Source organism: Rhinolophus ferrumequinum, chromosome 27, assembly GCF_004115265.2.
Source record: "Rhinolophus ferrumequinum isolate MPI-CBG mRhiFer1 chromosome 27, mRhiFer1_v1.p, whole genome shotgun sequence".
NCBI lineage: Eukaryota > Metazoa > Chordata > Mammalia > Chiroptera > Rhinolophidae > Rhinolophus > Rhinolophus ferrumequinum.
In genome coordinates this window covers 21,344,873-21,369,178 of record NC_046310.1, presented here as the reverse complement: position 1 = coordinate 21,369,178, position 24,306 = coordinate 21,344,873, and the positions used below count along the sequence as shown (strand labels likewise).

Sequence of the window (24,306 nt, the reverse complement as noted above, 5' to 3'; positions counted from 1 at the left end):
TGCCGTGGCCATGCTAGTGGGGTTGGTTGGTTGGCAGAGAAGAGGTCAGCGGATTGCGCATCGTGTGGAGCTTGCTTCCTGTGTCTCCAACCCAGCCGCCAGTGAGAATATACTGGTATGAACCCCCTATCCATGGCTCCATGGGTGTTCCTTTTTGGCCTCGCCATATCCTGCGTTCTTATGTGGGGCGGGAGCTGAGTCCCTGCACAACAGTGAAATTACAATGACGGATTTTTTTCTGGGTTATCAGGTGGGAGATCCTTTAAAAAATTTTTGTTACAAATAATATTAATTTCTAGTTATTTTAAAACATTTTCTTATTATCTGTCTCATTGTAAAACAAATTCTTCAGTAAATGCAGAGCTGCACAGGTGCTTTTGTGTTTTCATAGCCATTGGCTTCCACTTGAATTTTTGCACCTTTTGCCGCCGTTCGCATTGAAGTCGCCTGTGGTGATGAGCTCTAGGATGCTGTTGCTATGTGTCTTTTTTCATTTCTTAGAGACTCTTTCTCCCTTTTCAGTCTTCCTGTTGGTAAGGGCACTTGCTGTGAAGATGATCGTTTAGTTGTGTAAGTTTAAATTTGGTCTCTAAAACCATTTGGTAAACTAGTTGGTCTTGAATACAGTTGTTTTCCTGGACGTGGACTTGATACTTGAGATGTGTTGCAGTGGAAAGGGATGATCTCTTCATAGGACAGGTGTAATTCTTATTATATTCTGGATCCTGATGTTGTGATGCCAATTTTCAGTCTGAAATAGCCCCCTGAAGACTTGATTAGACAGGCACCCATTGACGTTCTGCATGTGCCATGTATTTATACGGGTAATTCTGTATAATAGCACAGATTCCCCAATCGGCAACAAAGAATTGTAAGCAATCATCAGATTCTCAGCACCTGCCAGTGAAGCATTTTAAAAACAATAAAGAGAAATGATTAAAGGCAGATGTCCTTTCAGACAAATATTCAAGAAAGTCAACCAGATAAAGCTAAAAATATTGTGGGTAGGAAGGAGGATCTGACTTTCTTTTTGACTTTGTATTTGCGCTTTGAAATATTTCCCCCCAAATTAAAAATATCATTAGATTTCTAGTATAAATAATTATACAACATTGTCAAATTCAATCAATAAAGGAAAAGTTATGAAAGAGAGTAAAACATTTGAGTAATTCTCCATATACTTTATTATGTATAATATATTCATTTCACATAAACATATTATTTATGCTATTTGTATCTTAGTGTCCATTTTATTTAATCTTCAAGCTTAATACCTACACACCTTTCCTTAAGTAATTAATATTCATAGCCTGGTGTTCATTATTTGACAACTTACCCCATGCTCATACAGATACTATATTTGCATATGTACATATGCACATATACGTGATAGATTTATAATGATTTTTGGTTGTACAGAAAATGTGTATCATTTACATGCTTGCGTCTTCTTTATCTTAATAACATGTCACAGAACCTCTTCCTCTTTTTATATTTTCTTGGTTTATTTTGTTCTCTATTTAATCTCTTTTAGACAACTCTAGTTCCTTTGTTTTCAGTAACTCTTCTTTAAAAATTAAGTGATTGCAGGCTAAAAATTTTTCAAGTTTGCCTATGAATCACAGACTGTTATGAAGCGTTATTCTGTAGATGGGGTATAATTTTTATTTCCTCTTTGACCCATGAATCACTTAGGAGAGTCTCTTAATTTTCCAAGTTGTTATTCATTTTATCTTTTTGGTATTCATTTCCAAATTTTACTGGTTGGTTATGATCAGAAAATGTAATAAGTGAATAGGTTTACTTAAAAAAAAATCTGATAAAAATTCCCTTGTGGCCAAGTACAAGGTCTTTATTAAAGGTCTGATTGATTAAAAATGCCTATTTGTGTATTTCTATCTTAATATATATACACGCATGTGCACGAACATTACATCTATATTTTGTCATTCATTATTGTTCAAATAAATACACAGAGGTTCTGAATTAATTGGTCTGAAAAATGTCTGTGCATTGGAGTTTTAAAAAGCTTTCCAGGTACAGTAATTCTAACATACAACCGATGCTAAGAATCACTGTCCTGCTACAATAATGGTTCTAGCCCTGTGGTTCTCAGAATGTGGACCAGCTGTGTCAGCCTCACCTGGGAACTTGTTAGAAATACAAAGTCTTGGGCCTCACCCCACGTCTACTAAATTGGAAACTCTAGGGATGGGGCAATCTATATTTTAACAAGCCCGCAAGATGATTCTAATACTAACTAAACACTGAGAACCACTGATCTGTATCAGTGGTTTGACATTGGGGGACATTTGGCAATGTCCAGAAACTTTTTTTGTTGTCATTACTGGGGTGCAGGCAGGGGGCCGCTCCTGCTGACGTTGACAGGGTGCAGGCCAGGTGTGTGCACTTGTTCTCCAGGGCACAGGATACCCACCCACAACAAAGAATAACAATAGTGCTGCTGTTTAGAAACTGATCGAGACCATGGTTTCAAACCTGGGCTCCCCAGTTACAACCAGCTGGAGAGCAGTTAAAAAGATCACTCCTGTGTGGGATATAAAACTGAAAGCAACAAAAGAACAAGACAAAGAAACAGAAACTCATAGGCACAGACAATAGTTTAGCAGTTACCAGAGGATAAGGGGGGAGAGGGTTGGAAGATGAGGGTAAACAGGATCAAATATATGATGATGGAAGGAGAACTGACTCTGGGTGGTGAACATACAATGTGGTATGTAGATGATGTATTACCGAATTGTATATTTGAAATCTATGTAGCCTTACAATTGTCACCCCAATAAACTTTAATTAAAAAAAAACTTAATTCTAGATTTGATGTAATGGGCCATTGGTGAGGACACAGCATCAGGGTTTTTCAAAGTTGTCCACATGATCATATTCATAGCCACAGCTGAAAATCACTGCTGTGGATGCTGGTCATTGATGTACCTAAAACCCTTAGAATATAGTGGGTGGATCAGGTGGTCTTGAAACTAGTGATCAATTTTAACATAAAAAGGTAGACAAGTAGTCATTTTACCTCTTGATGTAGTATAACAAAGTATAAAACGCCAGTTTTCAGACTTCAACCTGAAGAAGCTCCTAGATTTCTAGATCTAACTATCAATTTAGAGGTCAATGTTAAAAACACTGTGAGGAGGTTGACAATAAAATCCAGAATGTAGAAAGTATACCAGAAAAATGATGCAGATTTTCTTTCCCAGCAAATAAATGGTAAAAAGGAAAAAAAGAAAAGGCAGAATAAAAGAAATTTAAGACACCTCCTGAATTTGTGCATTTTGTTTGGATCTTGATTTGAAAAAGCAAAAGAAAAGACATGTTTTGAGATACTTGGGAAAATTTGAACTCTGAATGGATAAGTGTAACATGATTTGTCCTATGTTGGCATTGTTAAAGCTGTGTGCTGGGCGTATGAGGGTTTATTATAATACTCTCTCTGCTTTTGTGTATATACATGGAGAGTTCCACAATAAAAAGCGAACGGGAAGATGTATCTAAGTAGGTAAAAAGAAAAGCGGGTGAGAATGGTGTTAGACAAACTGTCAAGAGACTAGGGGTTTCACAGTGTTAAAAGTCCATTGGATTTGGGACCGTGTAGGTCACTAAGTAGCCTTAGCAAAATCTGTTTCAGTGGAGAAATGAGTCTGGAAGCGAGATTGGAGTGCACTGAAAGGAGGTGATAACGAGGGAGAGAAGAGGGGAGTTGGAGAGGAAAATATGGCCAGACATTGTGTTTGAGACAGGACATGGTTTTGTGTGTGAAGATGAAAGATCCAGTAGAGCAGGAGATAGCGAGGACTTAGGAAAGAAACAGAGCGATGCCTAAGCCTCAGTTTCTTTAAAACGGTCTCAAGGGTTGGCATAGAGATCAGTTTGGGTAATGTATGTAAATTCTTAGCATCACATCTGGCATATTAGGAAATTGCTATTATGAGAGCGTTGGAATTTGGGTATGTGTGATGCACATTCAGATAAATTTCTCTTTGTGTGGAGGCACTGATTGTTGATATTTATATTGCTGGTAAAATTTATACTTTTCTTTTAGCATTGTTTTCAGATTGTTATACTAAAACATTACAATTAATGTATTCTTATATTTAAAATGTTTTAAATATTTAGAACATAAGTTAGAACTGCAAATAATTACATGTATGTGTTGAAATAATAATATGTTAAACTACACATAAACTCATAGTTGAGTACTTTTATGGATTCGAGTTAATTAAATGCGTATGCTGATTGTATTCGTGGCATGGGGACAGGCAGGGCAGACATGGCACGGGGGAGGGAGAGGGATTGAATGGGATTAGAGGAAAATGATAAGAGAATATGTTTAAATCAAATGTTTGTTTGGGGCCAACTTATGTTGATCTCTGTTACTGTTTTTTTTTTCCATTGTTTTTATTTTCAGCTATATTGTCTCCTCCAAAAAGTATGACTTTATCTTTTTATACAAGGCTTTCCATTTGCTTTTTCCTTTTAATTACCTTGAAAAGTAGAGTCCAAGAATGAAACATGTTAAAATTGGGCTCTTTCTTTTTTCTGACAGAACTGTTCATTACGAAGGTGGTGCTGTGGCTGTTCACGCGCGTTCCCTGTGGAGACTAGAGACGCTAAGAGTTGCGTAAGTAGACCACCTACATGCAGCCTAAGTGTGTAAAACCTTTCGATTTTGACTTGGGCTTTCTGTGACATGTTCATGCTCACAACTACAACAGACATGCAAATGAAACACTGAGAGAGTGGGAGAGTTTCTCTCTCCTTTTTCCCCTTTGCTTGTCTACCTACCATTGCTTATCTTTCCTTATGAGCCTAAATTCAGGCGGTAGGCAAATCATTGTGTACAATCTGCTTTCGTCTTTTGCCTCATTTGTTTTTGTAACATCATCTCGCCTCAGTCTGTGTATCTCCTGGCAGATAGTGCTGCTAGTATACAGTGATGTGACGTTCGGAGACAGGACGGCTGTTCGCAAGCTTGCCACATGTTTCAGGTCTGGTAGACTCTGGATTTAACCGTCTAAAGTGCAAAACAGAAGAAACCTGAACATGAACGGTAGTACAAGATGATTAGTGGCAGTCATTATCTTTACTTACCAATAGCTCGATAACGGAGTAAGAAATCTGGATTGCAACGCGAAGTCATTACAATAAAAATATCGTTTTGAACTATCTTTAATAGAATTAAAGTAGATTTTAAAAAATGATTATAAGGTTCAGTCCTTTGCCTAAAAAGCAGTACATTTTCAATGTATTTATTCTCTATTATATTACACTTTAAAAAAATTCTTGATTTAGGATTATAGACTCCATGGCTGAGTGTGAGCAACTACCTTCGTATAGAGTAGCTATCTTTGTAGGCCTAGTATTTTGAGATTAATGCTTATTAATGATGATAAAAGTAGTTAAGTGCTCTTCAGTTATTTTTTCTTGCATATCCCATACAATAATTTTGAAAAACTTTGTATATTCTTGAACATAGTAAGGTTTGACATAGAATCTTTCACATCACTTTAAATAGATGCACAGAATGCAACTTACAGTGTATTACAAGTAGTGTCATTTTAAATGTATATCATTGACTCTAAGTACTGCTATGATTTAATACCCATTTTGACTTATTTAAAAGGACTTGGATGTGGTCTTTTTTAATAGTAAAATTATATATTATTTGTCTTTCTGATTGAAATCATATTTCTGTTACTCTCCAATGACAAAATTTTGTCCCAATCATACTTTTTATGATTGAAAAACTTTACTTGCTCGCTCTGTCATACTCCTATGCAACAAAAATATGTATGTAAATTAAATTTATTTTTTATATTTCCTATGATAGTATGTCTAACTTTAAAAAGTTCTTCTGTATTAACCTCTTTAATTATTAATTGATAACATCATGTTTCTTCTATATAAATACATAGTTGATTAAATCCACCTAAATATTAAAACTTTTGGTAAACATTGAACTAAAGGTAAAATTTAATTGGGAATATATCTCTTAATGACATGGAAAAAGAAGAGACAAAATTATAAAGCCAAAGAAAGAAAATTCATAGCTTTTGTGTGCTTCATAAATTATTAAGTATACACACACACACACACACACACACACACACATACATATGTGTATATGTTCCTTTTCCCTAAATTCCCTAAATATATAACATGTATATTACATATAATATGTATGTATTTCCTTTACCTTGTATATTATAAAAATTACAGCTAATTCTAGCAATAGTCAACTAAAATGAAGTTTAGAGGTTTTGTTGCCTTAGAACCAGATTCCAGATGTTTTCAAATTTGTAAATACACCTGCCCTTCATGATTGTGTGCTTAAAGCAATGGATTTTTTTTTTTTTTTTGAGTAAGTGAGGCCCTAAATCATGTCAATTTGTAGATTAAAAAAGAAAAAAAGAGGATGAGAGATCCTGACAGGTCTTCATTTTTATTATCAACAATATTGTTGATGACCTGTAATTACATAAACCCAACGGCTCGGCACAGCTTTCTGTTTCTCCTGTGTTGCCCGAGATTTGAAGTTTGAAATAGAAAGTGTGGCGCTGGCTTTCATTTTGAATTCAATGGCAGCTGCATAGAGAGGACCTGCTCTCATGTCCAACCAGAGCTGCCAGGGGCACTTCACTAGCAGTGTTTGTATCTATGCTGACTGCCTCCCAGAATCCAGGGTTGGCAGGGCACATGGCAGCAGAAGGCAGGCCAGGTAGTTTGTCACCCATTTAAAAGATTAAAGAGATGTTTTTATTGTACTTTGTGAGCCTTTTCACCTTCCCGTCTTCAGGAGGCTCATAGGTAATGGATGCCATTATTTTAAAGATTCTTTTTCAGGTTATGTTGAATCTTTCAGCTATTTTGGCTTTATTTTAAAGGTACAAATTAGATTGCATTTAATTTACATTTCTTATTATATGCAGTGGCCACATAATTACTCATTTTTCTTTATATTAATACTTAGGAAATGATAGTCAAAGATTCTGCTCATGTTTATAACAGTCCTTTATTTCCAGAGATCAATGTTTATAATATTTGGGAGGGTCTATGTTTTCTTTTTCTCCAATGAAGTCCCGAACTATATATTTATTATAATTTAGGTAACCCAGTTGTTATATGTTTATATTGCATACTTATACAAATAAATTTAATGTTGTCAAAAGCTTTTCAGTATCATGAACATTTTAATAAAGCAAGTTTTAATTTTAGGAGTTAAATGTAATACGAAACATGTTCCTGTATTTTACTGTAATGCAATGTTGTAAGAACTTTTAAGTAGGATATATGTTAGTTTCTGTAATGGAAATGATAGTTGCAATTAAAAATATAATTATGTATACTTCGAATTCTGCTTTCTTATATGTTACAAATAAACAAAATCAAAGGTTGACATATCATGAAAAGTGACCAAATATTCCCCCATCCTTTGAGGTAATTTGAAGTAAATATAATTAATACATAGGGAGAAGTTTTCTGTGTTTCCATCGGAAATTGCTTTGTAGAATTGCATTGCTGTTCTTATTTTCAGTTTTTACTAAATGTTATTATTTTCTTGCCCCTGGATTCTCCTGGGCTTGTCCTCTTTTCTTTTGGACCATGGACATATGAGACCCAGTAATTTGAGTGCCCATACCCTGCAGAAAATGTGCTTAGACTTCACCATGTTTTGCCAATAACTGGCCAATTCATTCTATTCTACCAGAATCCTCTAAGTGAACTGAGAGGAGTGCTTGTATAAATGAGCCCTAGTAAGTAGCTTTGAGCATGGTACCCAACACGTTCTCTAGAGATTCCGGTGAAAAGCATGTATTTGGTCAAAATTTTGGACTATTTTGAAGATGAGGTTGTTTTCTGTGATGATTAAGATGAGTCATTGTTTGGAAAAATATTCAAATGCTTCTTTAAACCATGAAAACAAATATTAAAAATTATTGTGTTTTTCATAGCATTTGCAAAAAATACACTTAATTTTATTATAAGGGAATAAAGCTTGTTTATTACCAGACTAGAAATGCTTTCACGTGCTGTTGTTGGTAAAACAAACTTGAACTTCATTTTTAAGATAATGTGTTATTATCAAGGAATACTGGTGCATGGTTATTAATTTAGTTGGGGGACTTGTCCAAAGTAATTGTCTCTATAAACAAACTCATGTAAAAATGGACTTATTACAATATCATTCCACTGTTAATTTTCAATGCCAATGTTGCAATAAAAAAGCCAGAATAGGAATACAGCATAAAAATAACTTAAAGTTTGCTAAAATTGAAAAATTTGCAATAAAATAGTCTCAAATGTGTAGACTACAAAAGTTTACCGACTTTATACTAAAACAAACTTATTAATTAATGAAATTATATTGAAATCCTCTATATATTTACTTTTCATTTATTTGATTCATTACACAGTGATAATTTCATACATTTTTTTTAGAGTCTATACTTTCTATTTATAAAGTACTCGACAGAATCCTCTTTATGCTTTCGCCTTGAATTCTAATTTATCTAATAGCAATTTGCCATCACTGTTTTCTTGTGATTTTATGTGGATGGTGAATCTTTTCCACTTACTTATTTTTAATTTTTTTAAATTATTTGATTTTAAGCGTGGTTCTTATCAATGATAAGAAACTTGTCATGCAAAGATCCATGTTAACTGAAATTCATGCCTGTCAGAATGTTGTTTTCACTGTGCCATGGTGAGTACTAGGCTCGGATGTGTATGGCTGTTGGTTCACACAGCTGCGTAAAGCAAGGGTGATATGTGACTTGAGTTTTCTTCTCCACCCAATCTGAAAGTCATTATTTTCAAAAGCAGATTTTAATTATCATAACTTTGTTTTTTATATTTTTTTCTGCATCCTTAGTGTATCTTTTCTATTACATTTTATTTTTTCCTTTTGATCTTTTTATAATTCTCATTCTCTTGGTTTATCTTTTTTGTTCATTGGTTTTTAATGATATCATTGTTCTGCAATATTAAATTTAAAGCATAGGGATAGATTTCTTTTTTTAAGGCAAATATATAATTAGTTATTGACTATGTCACTAGTTTTCAAGTCTCTGCAAATCCCACAAAATTTTGTCACCAGTAAATTCTAAAGTATCATTTACACTTACAGCTTCTCCGTCTGTGACTAGTGAGTAGAGGTAAACTTGGAACACACGTTCTTAATCATCTTTGCAAGGAGCCGTGTAGAGTGTAGATAGTATCACAGTTAAAGTCGGAAGACATAGAGTTAAGTTTCACTTCCGCTTGCTATGAGCTGTATAGCACTGACTATGACCCCATCTTGTGGAATAACCATTTTGTTATGTGTGAAATGAAATCAATACCACCAAATCACATGTTTTTTGAGAACATTAAGACAACATATTCAGGGAATCTTTGTTAATTGTCTGACACATACATTTTAATTGCTGTTTCTCCTGTGAGTGTGTATCAAGTCTTAATTTTTTTTGTTAGGTGGAGTGGAAGCCACATAAGGTGGGGCCAGCCTTTCCGACTGCGCCATGTCACAACAGGGAAATATTTGAGTCTCATGGAAGACAAAAACCTTCTCCTCATGGACAAAGAAAAAGCTGATGTAAAATCAACAGCATTCACCTTCCGATCTTCCAAGGTAAGACAGAAAATATAATGTTGGATTTCCTCTAAGTATATCCACCACATTTCCTTGATGTTAGAAGTGTGAAATGAATTTATGTGAACATGTTTTACATGTTTTCTAAATTCCCAGTTTCTCTGTCCAGTAAATCCCATTTCTTAAACCACTGATACCTGTCTAGTTTTTCACCTGGTTTACAGTTCTTTGGTTATTTACATATAACACATCCATCCCACTCCTCTCTGTTTCCTTAGGCTCTGGCAGCACAGACAGTGTAACAGTATGATGGGGAAGCACCCCAGAGACTCTTCTCAAAGCACATTTTCACTTCCACTCTTACCTACAGACCTTTCTTTTAATGTCTATTGAGTAATTTGTAAAAACAGAATTTCTAAGGGCATCTGCAAGATCTTTAATGAGAATATCTGTGAACCAGACAATGAGGAGAATAGAAAACAGTAATGCACATAAAGCCTGGTTGGAATGCTGGTGATTCCGTGAAGTGAGGCTCACTGAGTACTTCATGAGTGGTTCTCAGTCACCTGCCCCACCATGCAGTGGGCTCCTAGTCACCTGTCCCACCTTGCCATGGGCTTCTAGTCACCTGCCCCACCATGCCATGGGCCTCTAGTCACCTGGCCCACCATGCCATGGGCCTCTAGTCACCTGGCCCACCATGCCATGGGCCTCTAGTCACCTGCCCCACCATGCCATGGGCCTCTAGTCACCTGCCCCACCATGCCATGGGCCTCTAGTCACCTGCCCCACCATGCCATGGGCCTCTAGTCACCTGTCCTACCATGCAGTGGGCTCCTAGTCACCTGCCTCCCCCATGCAGTGAGCTCCTAGTCATCTGTCCCCCCCTTCAGTGGGCCTCTAGTCACCTGTCCCCCCATGCAGTGGGCCTCTAGTCACCTGTCCCACCATGCAGTGGTTCTCAGTCACCTGTCCCACTTGTAGTGGGCCCCTAGTCACCTGTCCCACCATGTCATGGGCCCCGAGTCACCTGCTCCTCCATGCAGTGAGCTCCTAGTCACCTGCTCCTCCATGCAGTGGGCTCCTAGTCACCTGCTCCCCCATGCAGTGGGCTCCTAATCACCTGTCCCCCATGCAGTGGGCTCCGAGTCACCTGTCCCCTATGCAGTGGGCCCCTAGTCATGCCCCAGCAAAATCACAAATATGCTGACAGTGCAGTGTTTCAGGAACAGGTGAAAATCACAAGTTCAACTGACAGATGCCAAACATGTATTGTATTGAATTCTTACGATAGTTGTATGTTTCTATCCTTAATTTAATGAAGATTGTAAAACTGGGCATACTGATAAGAATGACATTGAATTACTGGTTAGTTTTGGTCCAGAGATGCAAAACTTTACACCCCTGTTATAGATAAAGGTGAATTTGGGCAAGCCCTGAAATAACTCTGAAAAGTGGCCCATGTGTCTGTCTGTGATGCCATCTCTCAGGACGCCTTCTCTGGCGTATGTAGATGGTGGAGGATGCTTCTTATTCTGTGAGTCCTCAGAGATCTCCAGGCGAGACACCCAGTGTAGGTCCCCATTCATGATGGTGACAGTGAGAGACAGAGCTGGTCAATCCCAGTGGATAATCTGAGATGGGATCTGCATGCACATATTTGCTGTGTGGACCGTCAGAGCAGCTCCGCCGTGGCCCCTGGTGGCCCTCAGAGGGGCAGTGCTGTGGGCTGAGTTGCTCCTTGTCCCTGTAGTTAGAAGGCCCAACTGGTTTAATTGTGAACACACTTGGTGCTGAGGGACTTCTGCCTGAAGCCTAACTCAGCGGGGTTGGGGGGAGGGGATTTTCTAGGTTCTCTAGTGATAGCGCCTCAGTCCAAAAAGAAAAAAATTCAATCCACTGAAGAGGAATCAATTATCTGATGGAGTAAGCCCTTTTCAAGTAGAAAATATGGTACCTATTAAAACGACTACAGCTTGACGATAGGAAATTAGAAAAACAGAGAGAAATGGATGGCATCCTAGCAAAGTGTAATGAAATCCCAAAGCAGTAGAAAAACCCGAACAGGCATATCGCCCTGAAAGACACTGGAAAGATTTTCAAGATACATCATTTGAAAAGGCAAAATATATCTAACAAAAATTGGAGGAGAAAGAGGGGAAGTGAAAGGTACAGTAAGTACCTTGGTTGCCTCCTATATCAAACAGCTAGTAGGCAAATAACATATTCTTGAAAGTGAAAAATCAAGTAACAGAAGCATAAGGTATTTAACAGTAAAAACAAAAAACACAAAACACTAAAATATAAACTTTGCTAAAATAAGGTAGTGCGAGAGAGAGAAGTTGGTGAGAGAATAAGGAAAACACCAGCTTTGTCATGGCACATCACCCAGCCTCGTGAAAAGAAGTGAAGGGGTTTTGTAAAGAATCCTAGACACACCCACAGCCAAGAGACACACAGACAGCAAAGACAATAGACCATGTAGTGCATGACTGGGAAAAAGATAAACAAAAATGCAAAAAACCTAAAATATGATCGAGTGAAGCCCCAGTGTATTATCAGTACATATAAATGGGCTAAAATCACAATTTCAAATGAAAATTTCATATTGGATCATGAATTATCAATTATTCTGACATGAAGAGATATACCTGAAGCACGTTCATTTGGAGAGGTTGTAAATGAAAAAATGGTTAATGGACACCAGGACAATACAAACAGAGAGGAGTCTGATCTTAATACCAGATGACGAGGAATTTAGGCAAAAGAAAGCCTTGAGTGAGACAAAGAAGCTTACTTCACTGTATAGAGTGCAGTTCACTGCAGATTGAGCAGTTAGCAAATGTATGCACCAAATAAAATAACGTAGTGTTACTGTTCATAGAATAAAATGTACAGGAGGTACAAGGAGAAATAGTAGTTCAATGTTTCCCCGGAAATAAGACCTACCCCGAAAATAAGCCCCAGTTAAGATCGTCAGCCAATCAGACGCATTTATTATGTTATGACGATATTCCAGAAGATGACACGACTGTATTTCAATAAATGTAGATTGCTGTAGATGAAAACATAAGAGATCCCCTGAAACTATGCCCCAATGCGTCTTTTGGAGCAAAAATTAATATAAGACTCAGTCTTATTTTTGGAGAAACATGGTAGGAGACATAGTCAGGTTTCTCAGTTCATAATAGGTAGACAAAAGATAGGGTCACTTGTAGAAAATGTAAATAATATGTCATAAGGTGTATATGTGTGTACGTGCCACACTGTCAAGGGCCTTTAGGGTATCTGAACCTGGAGGACTGAGCTGTCCCAGGGTCCTGCCCCTAAATGGACATTCATTCACGCAGGAGAAATTTGAGGGCTGACTGGACTTGGGCTGGGAGCTGGGGACATGTGAACAGTTCTGCTTCCTAAAGCTTTTTGAGGGCACTGGGAAACAGGAGCCCTTTCCTCCCCTACTTCTTGGCTTTTTAAAGCCAATGATTACTCCCATTCTGCCAGCAGAGCTGAGCCCTCTCTGTAACTGACCTCATTGAATATCAGGGTGCCCATTTTACAGAAGGGAAAACCAAGGACAGGAAAAATGAGTCACTTGTTCAAGTCACTGGGCTGGGACAACAGAAGAGCCCGTGGATGGGGGTTATCGCTGCCCTAAAGCACCCGATTGGGGTGGGTTTAAATGACCAGGCTTAGCGCCAGGCCTAGAACCCTGGACTGGCTGGCTGCTCATTCAGCCTGAGGCTGTCAGGGCTGCCACAGGGGCCTGGAGGGGTGCCCTGATTTCACACAGCTGAGGTGCCACCCCACCCCTCCATGGGCTCCCAGGCAGCCTCCTGGTACCACCATCTAACTGTGGTCGCCTAAAATCCTGTATTGCTGTAGAAATGTGAATTTTGAGTTCATCTTTCTCTTTTCATTATTTCTGTAATAATCATATTCCCGTGGTCTCCAAAAATCCTACTTTTGCTGCAGAAAGCTGAATACTGACACCATCTTTTCCTTTTCATGTTTTTCTGTAACAATCCTAATTGTCTAAGAGGTAAATGGATGCCTCTGGCAAAAGGGGCTAGGTTATTCAAATGGATATGGAAATGCAAAGGAAAAAAGGATATTAACATATTTAAAAATTACATTCCATACATATAGCCATTGACCTAGCAATCTAATTTTTTCCTGTTTTACAGAAATGAAATAAAGCCTGTCCAAGTTAACTTTTTTCATTCTTTGCCATGGCAAAAAACTGGAAAAGACTCAAATGTTTAACAAATACAGTTGAGAGCTGAGTGGTATTAGCTATCTGAATATATTGATCTGGAAAGATACCCATCAGAATATTGTTGAGTAAAGAAAAAAGCAAGTTTTAATGTAGTTTAAAATGTTACTGTTTTAATTTTAAAAATCTATATGCATTTGTACATGATTATGTGATCAATATTGAAAGATCTCTAATCTTTTAATTATGACTACTTCGGAAACATCAAAATGGAAGGTGTATGAGAAAGAATATGTGTGCAGGGGAAATTTTTGTGTAACTTAAAAAAAGTTAATCTCTGAATGATTTTGCCTGTCACAACAGCAGTATTTCTTTTGTAACAAAAAATCAGTTGAAGAAAAAAAGCAACCATTGCACTGACATTTTTGGACATAGTTTGGTGCATATTTTTGATGTATTTCTTTAGGATGGATTCCCAGAAGTGGAAATCCTGACTCCAAAGCTATGAATATTTTCAAAATCTTTTAATAAACGTTCTTGCCCAAAGCAATAGCCTTTGAAACAGTTTTTCTCCAAATCTCTCCATAATATGCATGTGGAGAATTTTGGCTGCCTGATCCTTGCGTTTCTGGATTTTGGCAGTTGTGTAATGTCAGTTGCACTGAAGATACAGAGGCCAGGGATCCCAGCATGAGTTTTTAATGAACTAGTCAGTGTTTCTAAGCTGGTCTCCTGTCTGGCTGTCCCATTGATGGAACCACTATAATGAGCAGTTTGCTAATAACTCACAGTGATAATGGCACGTGGTAATGTGGGGTTGAGAGTAGTGAAGGTGGAGCTGAAATCTAAGAAAACATTTTATTTTTAAAATCACAGCAGAATTCTAATTTTAAAATAATGGCAGATTAGGTAATTAACTTTAACCATTTTTCCAGGAGGTCGAGGCAGTAACTCTTTCTATTATTTTTTTTCCAGAATTATTTTTTTATTATATATTTAATGCATAGTCATTATGGAACATTTTAAAAGAATACAAAATATGTGCTAAGGGAAAATTAAAATCATGTGCAATCCATCACTCAAAAACAACTCCATTGTGTGTGAGTGTGCATTTCAGTTTTTACCAAATATATGCACATTTTGATACTAAATACGGCAAATATATACTGTTGTATCTAATTTTATTTAATATGTTACTAGATGCCTTATTTAATAATTCCGTATTTATTGATAATGATTCAACAAATCTGCAACTATTATGCAAATTTTTCATAATTTATTTAGCTACTTCTGTTTGAATATTTAATTTTAAATTTTGTACTAGTAAATTGAACATTTTTGTGTCTACACATTTTTGTATATTGCTGACTCCTTCCTTTTTGGAAGTTGAAATGTTTGATTAAAGAATATGAAGATTTTTTAAAGCTTTCTGATTCTGGAGGCTCTCAGAGGGTAGTGTCTATGTTGTACACCATAGTCTGGTGCCTGCCATGGTGTAGGTGCTGGGTGCCTTCCGGTGTGCGTGCTGGGAGCCAAAGCTTTGTCATACCATTGTGTATGAACATTTACATTTCTGTGCAATTTCACCAATAGATAATTCTTAAAAAGTCTTTGCTAAATTTGGTAAAGATCAATTTACCTTGTTTTATATTCTATGAATTGTGTTAGCCATTTGCTTTGAAACTGACATAATTTTAAAGGCATATTAGAATTTTGTAGGTTACTGGTGAATGGAGTATATTGTCGCAGTAAGCAGTTTTTAGAAATGTCTTTTTTTCCCCCCCAATTTCCCTGAATGCATGTGGCTTTTACAAGCAAATGAAAAGGAGCAAAACATCCCTACATTTTATGCTATCTCCCAAAGCAATGGCTTTAGATTTTTCTCTAGTATGTGATTTTCACAGTTTGGTTTAGATTTTTTTCATATTATTTATTTTATATATCCTATATGTATATTCCTCAAATATATTTCAAATGAGCTCCTAATTATAGCTGATATGGATCAAAATAGCATGAATAGCAATAACGCGTTCCAGATTGTGGGCTCTTGTATTTATCAGTAAAATTTATTCCAAAACTCGGTGTAAATGTATTCAGTTGGGAATGGAAAAGAGTTCCTTATTTTTCAGAGTCAAAGTGATGTAGAGAGTCTTGGTTCTCTCCAACCTCTCTTCTCCTGGAAGAAAGGGAGGGAGGGTATTTTTCCATGCTTTACATCAAATTCTTTCAAATTCCCCAGTGTCATAATGTGAGCGCTCTCTGATCTTCTAATTAGGCCTAAGTCTGGACACAATGGATTAAGGATTTTAAAAGTGACTTTTGTTCACAACAATGTCTGGCTTCCAGGATGACTATCTAGAGCTGGTGACTCAGATTCCCATTTTGTTAGTCAAAAGTAGAAGACTGACTTTTTTTTTTTTTGTATCTTTTCTGAACCAATAATAGTAACTTCTACCAAATCAAATTACTGCTTTTGGCTAACTTACTCTCTTTTGAATGAATAATTCTCCCCCTACTGTATTTTGAATGTTTCATTTTTTAAGTCTTTGGTTTTCAGAAGTTTATAGGTAACCATAAACTCTGTAAGGGAATTAGATTGTAATTCAAATAAAAACTCAGTGTGTGTGTGTATGTGTGTGTGTGCATGTGTGCATATGTGGTGTGTAATATCTTAGAAGAAAGAATTGATTAGTGTGTTATTCTTGTGTAACATTTTAACGAATTTTGGTTTGGTCGAATATATCTTTAAAAATAGAAGATGTTTATGATACTAGAAACGCTATTAAACTCGAACTGCATGGTCTTGGAAAAAGTGCTGGAATTAACACATCCTATTTTGATAGCTTAGTTTTATTGAAAATAAGTTACAAAATACTAACTGTTATCCCAGGGGAAATAAAACATAAGTGGCACAGAAATACACTCACATATACAGACATGTTGTGAAAAATTTAAGAGTTATTAATAGTGGTGATTGTAATGTTTAAAATATAAACCCATTTTAATTGGAAGAAAGGTAGCCTGATGAATTTAAAATCGGTTCATGACAAAAATCGTTTTCTGCAATTACATAAGAAGCATTGAACTTGGAACCAACTAAACTAGTATAAAAGTAGAGACTCCGATTAAAGATAAAATTATATATTTTTAAAATAAAATATTGTTTCTATATTGTCAACATTTTAGACAAAATAGTGTAGCTAAACAGTTTTAGTCATCCTTTTATTATCACATTTGGTCACAGGCTCTGTTCTTTGAACTATATGTTGGGTTCACTTAAAAGGTGTATTCGATTTTTTTTTTTTTTTATTTTAGTGCCACTGACAGGTTGAAAATGCTTGCCATATCTTCACATATTTTTGTTATACTACATCCAATGAAAATACTGAGTACTTCAATTTCTGGAAGGCAAAGGATTTTTTATGTAGCGCATTTCTTCAATTCTATGTAGACTTTAAGTATGCAATTAATAAATGACTATTGATTGACATAATTACTGAAGTGCAAATCGTTTTCATTATTGATGAAAAAGTAAACTTTCCTAGGTCAGTTGAAAATCCCAATTTTTATCTTGGATTTTGGGATATGGTTTTGGAAATTCTGAAGTAAAAATCATCTCTTATGAAGCCTGGCATTTACCTTGTCATTCCTTTACCTATAACTGTGTGAGACCACTTTGGAAGTATATTTTTGAGATTTTACAGATCATTAAGATCATTGTTACTTAAAATTATAAGTGAAAATGGCTTTAAAAACTTATTCCATTAGTTAATATAAGGAGCATTTCCCTTGATTGTCATTGGGATGTCTGATAGTAACATGAACATTCAGTAACCAATCTCAAATTCAGAGTTTGACAGAAGAATCAACAATTGTTGATAACTACATGTATTCAGAATAAGCAGAATAAGGTAGAAAATAGTTTATAATATAACCTATGTTGGTCCTCTACCCGCCCTCCCCCAGCTTTTTTGAGATATAACTGACATGCAACATTGTGGAAGTTTAATGTATACAGTGTAACTATTTTATATACATATATATTGCAAAATGATTATGTTGCTCCTCACTTAAGGAAAGCATTTTACATAACACAGAATTCAATTTCATTTGTGTAGTTTTTTTTAGACCTATTCTTCACGTTCTCTACTCCTAGAACTTTTAACCATCACTTTCAAGTGTTCTGAAATCAATTTTAATCATCATGTAGGTCTTGCGAATCACACATTGTATTATATTCACCTCAAGATGTAATTTTTTTTAGCTTAAAATGCAGCTAAAATATTTCTCTCTGGGTTTTTACCTCCAGTTTTCCCACTCCCATGCACCATGAATAGAAACCTGTTGCTATTGGAATGATGAAATACCAGCCTCAAATAAGACTGCCAATGAGATTACAAGGATTATGGAGCAAATGGCAAAAATAGAAAGAACAAACCATTTTCAGGACATAGTTCTTAGTATGTTATTTTTATTTGGGATTTTTTTTCTTGATTCAAAAAATGTTTTAGATGCTTTAAAACACACACACTCACACAATGAAAATATGTGTAACAGTTAACGATTTATAGACCAAATAATGTGCTTAAGTACTTTATGTGCATTATCTCATTTAATCCTAGTTTAACCCAATGAAGCTTAGATACTGTTTTTAATCTAATTATGCAGATGGGGAAACGGAAGTTTAGATAAGTTATGTGGCAGATCAAGAAGTTGAACCTAAGGAGTAAAGCTAGAGCTGGTCTTTAATAAGAAAGTTAAAGATTTAATAGTAAAAATAGCAGACAGAAAAGATTTGTTGCCTACCTGTGATCAGATGAGCACCTGTTATAGTTTAGTGATTGATTAAATATCTAAAAAATAAAAGCTAAATGGAAAACATCTTTTTTTATGAAAATAATTATACAATATAATCATTGATGATAAATTTTTATTTAATCAGGATTAAATTATAAAGAGACTTTTGCAGTAATCTTTTCTCAAGTTTAATAGCATAATAGAAAATAATGTCAACTGTGGTTTTACAGAAGATATAGAAACTCCATGACAGTTTTTATCCTGGTCTTTTTTAATGACAGTAAGCAAGAGAGTGAGCTCACTGAAACCTTCAATGGTGAAGATGAGGTGTATCAGTCAGAGTCCAACCATGGAAGCACAACCAGTATAAGATAGTAAGAGACATAAAGGGATTTATTATGTGGATTTGCTTTATGAGATAGTGAGGGCTGGTGAAGTAAGCTCTAGTACAGGTGGTCTGGAAAGAAGGGAAGGTCATGAGCAAGATGGAACCCCATGGGCACTAGCTGTGGTCTCCAAACTCAGGGAAAACCTAAGCTCTCTTTAAAGGGCTCCCATGATTATCACTCACCCAGGGTAACCTCCCATTTGATTTGCTCAAAGTCAGTCAATTGGGGCCTTAATTACATCTGTAAGATCTCTGCTTCTGCCATGTGATGTAACCCAGTTATGGGGGTGAGGTCCCATTATGTTCACTAGCCCAACTCACACTCAGGGGAAGGGATTATAGATATTGGAGGACTTCTCTCTCCTAAGGCTCTGTGACCTGCTTCATGGCTGCTGTGGGAAATCCCTCAGACACCTTCCCAGCAGAAGAAATTCTTAATTCCATTCTCTCCACAAACTCATCCATTAGAGAGTCTCCTTAAGAGATTTTGAACACCAGGGATAAAGAGAGCTTACAAAGTTATATTTATATATTTGCTACTCTGCCCCGAATGGGCTAAGGCTTGGCCTGGCCTGTCAGTCTCAGTATTTTCTCGGATCCTGTGGCATTTTTAGACTCATATTTCACAGTGATCAACTGTTCTGTGCCTCAGTGTGGTACCAAAAAGAAGCAAATAACAAAAAAAATTTTTTGACCTTTTAACTTTCCTAACTTTAGCCGTTGTTTGTCTTAAGGAGAACTGGCTATCACAAACACAAACATTCCATTATCAAGGGGAAAGGCCTTTTTTTCCTTTCTATCAGCCACTTGACAGAATAATTTGGGTAGATTTAAGGGTGATTTCAATTAATGCTAGCAGAATCTCTTTGAACTAACTGGTCATATGATAAGAACATAATCCTACAGGACTAGTTTAAATTTCTTAATGTGTCTAGCTTGCTATATCCAATGCCTATATATCACTTAATAAGGACAGTTGTTCAGAAATAGTTTTGGCTTTATAATGAGCCAGTTTGGTGACCAAATACCACTTCATTATTTTTCAGGATAATTTGTTTTACTTTTGGAACCATTTTGATATTCATTTGAAAATTAGATTTTTCCAAGCGTTCTTTTTTTAAAAATTATTGATTTTTCTTCATTTTTTTAAATTAAAATTTGTTGGGGTGACAGTGGTCAACAAAACTACATAGGTCTCAAGTGTACAATTCTGTAATACAGAATCTATATATTGCATTATGTGTTCACCCCTGATGGGATTATTTGAATACTGGGATTGGGAGTGGTTTGTAAGTATATCTTCTATGGGAAATCTGAAGGGCCATGTGATTTCTCTCAAAAAATTCACTCATCCATTTAACAGATATTTATTGAGAATCTAGTATTTGCAGGCACTGTTTAGGTCTTGAGGCCATTTTTCTGATGGTTGAAGGACAACAGACTATGAATATATATGAATCAAAGGAGAAAATATCTATCCAAACAAAACTCTTGCAGTGAAAATAGAAGTCTTTGTAGTAATTGTAGATAGTGTCAAAAATAGTCATTTTCTCTATGAGCAGTTTTGTGGTTCTTCATAGCTCATGATTATTCGTACAGGATAGATAGTTAGACTGTTAGTGTTAAAAATATATGTTCATTAATGAATGCTAAGATAACAGTGATGTTCTCAACATTTCCATGAGTAAATGCAGGAGGTATAGGAATTAAATTTTATATAGTCTTTTGAGGCAAGTTTTCATTTGGTGGCAAAGTACTTATATATTAGTGTTCCTTTAGTGGCAATCTGATCCTGAGGTCGGAAAATTTCTATTGATCTACTTTCAGCTTTATCAACTTCTTGTAATTGCAATCTGATGTTAAACTGATTCAATTAATTTTATATTTCAGTTATTGTTTTTATTTTGTTATTACATTTCACTTTTTATAATTTACATTTCTTAATTGATATTCCCCATCTGTTTATTCATTACGCATATATTTTTCTTTATGTCTTTGAATGTATTTTATATTTATAATAGTTGTTTTAAAGTCCTTGCCTACTAATTATAAGGACAACCTTTGCATCAGTTTCTATTGCCTGTTACTATTTTTTTCTTTAGCATAGATCACATTTTGTTTTGAATTTAGTAGATCACACTTTCTTGTTTCTTCACATCTACTTAATTTTGAAAGTATATTGGATGCTAGAAATGATATGTTGTAGAGACTGCATTTTGTTAAGGTTTTTTTTTCCCCCTGAATAATGATTTTGGTTTTGTCAGGCAGGCAATTAAACTTGCTGTACTGAAACTCCCATTTCTCTCTCTTTTGCAGTGGATAGTTGCTTACATTTCTACTCAGTTAACAAGAATTTGGGTGAATTTTATGAGCAGATTTTGTGGATACTTCTGTGGTCCAGGATTTAGCTCATCTAATTTTCAGACTGTTGTGAGCCCAAAGTGTGTTCTCTGATACCTCAAGTCAGTAAGGCAGCAGCTTTCTTCTTCCTGAGCCACAGGCAGATTTAGCAGGGCAAGCCCAAGGCAAAAAACAGCTTTTATAAATCACCTGGGTACTGTTTGTCTTTAGAGAGAAGTCTACTCTCCAATAGCTTCATGCTTCTGGTACCTCTCAAGTGCCTTCAAATAGATTCTGAAAAGTATTTTTTTGAAAACTTATCATGTTATCTATGGGAGGATTAGCCCAACTAAACTATTCTATAATTTCCCAAAGCTAGAATTACTCAAAAGAAAAATAAAATTTAAAAGGCGATGCCAAAACTAAAGGCCACTAATTTAGATATATAGTATAGCTAATACAGAGTTTTTGTAAGATTATGACTTGCCTAATCTGGACACTTTATTTCTAGTTACACAGGCTAATTTTCTGTTCGATGTTTTTACCGGCTGTCCCATTCTTGATTCATGTTATGCTTATTCTTGTGGTTGTTTGAAGTATCTATATTTTCACCTGAATTTCTCCTGAGCCTGAGCCACAGAAAATGACAGGAAATAAAAGGAGGAAAGGCCTTTGTTCTTTCATACAGCAAATAACCATATTCTTTTCCCCCCCTAATGTCCCTTTAGCAGTTCTTATCTGACTCGAGGATCACAGTAATTACTAAAACATAGTCATTATGAAGTTTCACAATTAAAATTTGTAGTCCAGGGAATGATGTGAATCACTTCAATAAAAAGCAAGCAAAGCATAACTCTACAGTTAATAATTGTGACCCTTCAAACCAATCCACAAGCCTATAAATGGACTACAAACTAATTTACTTGGGTAAAAGAAAAAAAAAAGGTAGAATGTTAGAGGCTCATTGTTTTATTCTGAGGAGATAATTATATTATGTTTTTCCTTAGAATTTAACTTTCCTATTGATAAGATTGGTATACGTAGACTAGTAGTTTATCTTGTTTGATAGAATGAAATTGGAATGGTTTATTTGTTTTATTGTGGATTCTTAGAATGGTGTTTCAAGTTATTTGCATAATAGTTAAATCAACCTAACTTATAATTGCATTCATTTTCTCATATGGCTTTGACCTTAAGAATGTCACCTCATTTTAATTCTGATTTTCAATTGTTGATGGAGTTTTCATAATAATTTTTGAGTTATTAAGTATTAGTAGAGTATGCAAATGACATGAAAAATCTTATCAGAATTTTGTTTTATTTGAATTGTTCCTTTTTGTAAAACAGACATGAATTTTATTCCAATCAAATCTTTAAAAACATTATATAACTATTACTAATTTCAAACAAGAGTCAAATAACCAAAGGTATAGAAGACACAGTAAACTTAACAAGGAAAGTTAGGCTAAGGAGAAGAATAAGAAACCACTAAAGGAGGTATTGCAACCAAAATAATATTAGATTTTTTCACTGTCATTTTAAGGACTACATAGAACTTCAAGACATACTAAGTTGCTGAAGATCAGGATTAAACATGGGAGGGAAAATTGAAAAGGAGCACAGAGGAAGCATTAAAATATAGGGACTTGAAAGAAGCATTTAGCTGGTATCAGAGGAGTGATTGCTTCTTCATAGCAGAAGGAGCTTAGCATAGAAGCCCCTTAGGAGCGAGTAACTAGTTCAAGTTGGAAATTGCAATATTGGAAACTGTGTTTCCCTGAAAATAAGACCTAGCTTGGACAATCAGCTCTAACACTGCTTTTGGAGCAAAAATTAATATAAGACACGGTATGATATGATATGATATGATATGATATGATATGATATGATGTAAGACCCGATCTTATAGTAAAATAAAACCGGGACTTATATTAATTTTTTCTCCAAAGCACGCATTAGAGCTGATTGTCCAGCTAGGTCTTATTTTCGGGGAAACATGGTAGTAGTTTCGATTAGTTCGAAATAAATCATCATTAATCATCATGAATATCCTTGTTAAATCATCATCATCATCAACATTTTCATGATCAAAATCATTAAAATTTATTAAGTGTTTATTTTATCTCAGGCACCGTGCTGAAAAGTTTACATGCATTATTTCATTTCCTCTGATTCTATGGAGGAGATGCTTTTGTTAGCTTATTTCTCAGATGAGAAAGCTGAGGTTTAAAAGGTTTAATTAAGTTATCCTAAGGTCCCAGACATAATAAGCGGCAGAGATTTTATTCAGCCAAATTTTCTGTGCCCCAAACTTATGCTGATAAAGAAAAAAAAAGTCTGGAAAGAATATGAAGCTAATTTTAAGATCTCTGATTTGCAGTTTGCCATTAAGCAATATAAAATTTTCTGTTATGGCCAAAATAATTTTCTACCAGTGTGAATAATTCAAAAATATGTAATTTATTTTTGCAATTTTCTCCTTTAATTTTTGGTGGAGGTTGAACTGCTAGAATAAAATACTTGACCATTATTATTTCAGGGAATTTTAGAGGGCTGAATTTTTCAACGGACATATTTACAACAAGGCAAAGTTCTTTCCATCTAAACTAGTATTTTTAAAACTTTTGCTTATCTTTTTTTCCTCCTTAGGAAAAATTGGATGCAGGGGTGAGAAAAGAAGTTGATGGCATGGGGACCTCTGAGATAAAGTATGGAGACTCAGTATGCTACATACAACATGTAAACACAGGCCTGTGGCTGACTTACCAGTCTGTGGACATGAAATCTGTGAGAATGGGAGCCATACAACGTAAGGTAAGGTGGTGGAGAAACACTATTTATAGTGGTCATTTTTTAGGACTAAAAAACATAAGCACAAGGCAAAAAGAGGTAGTGAACGTTCTCAGCTGCCTGCTAAGGTTCATTACTGACATGCCGAAGGTCAAATCC

The 24,306-nt window shown here is 35.5% G+C and overlaps 1 protein-coding gene across 5 annotated transcripts in view; it reads left to right on the top strand.

The window, feature by feature from the left end:
• Positions 1–24,306, top strand: part of RYR2 (ryanodine receptor 2) — a 572,172-nt gene that overhangs the window by 269,451 nt on the left and 278,415 nt on the right. For all 5 annotated transcript variants that reach the window (XM_033099500.1, XM_033099502.1, XM_033099501.1 and 2 more), the window contains 3 exons: positions 4,574–4,648; positions 9,499–9,655; positions 24,007–24,171. In XM_033099500.1, the coding sequence (XP_032955391.1) occupies positions 4,574–4,648; positions 9,499–9,655; positions 24,007–24,171 (397 nt within the window). The remainder of the gene's footprint in view (positions 1–4,573; positions 4,649–9,498; positions 9,656–24,006; positions 24,172–24,306) is intronic.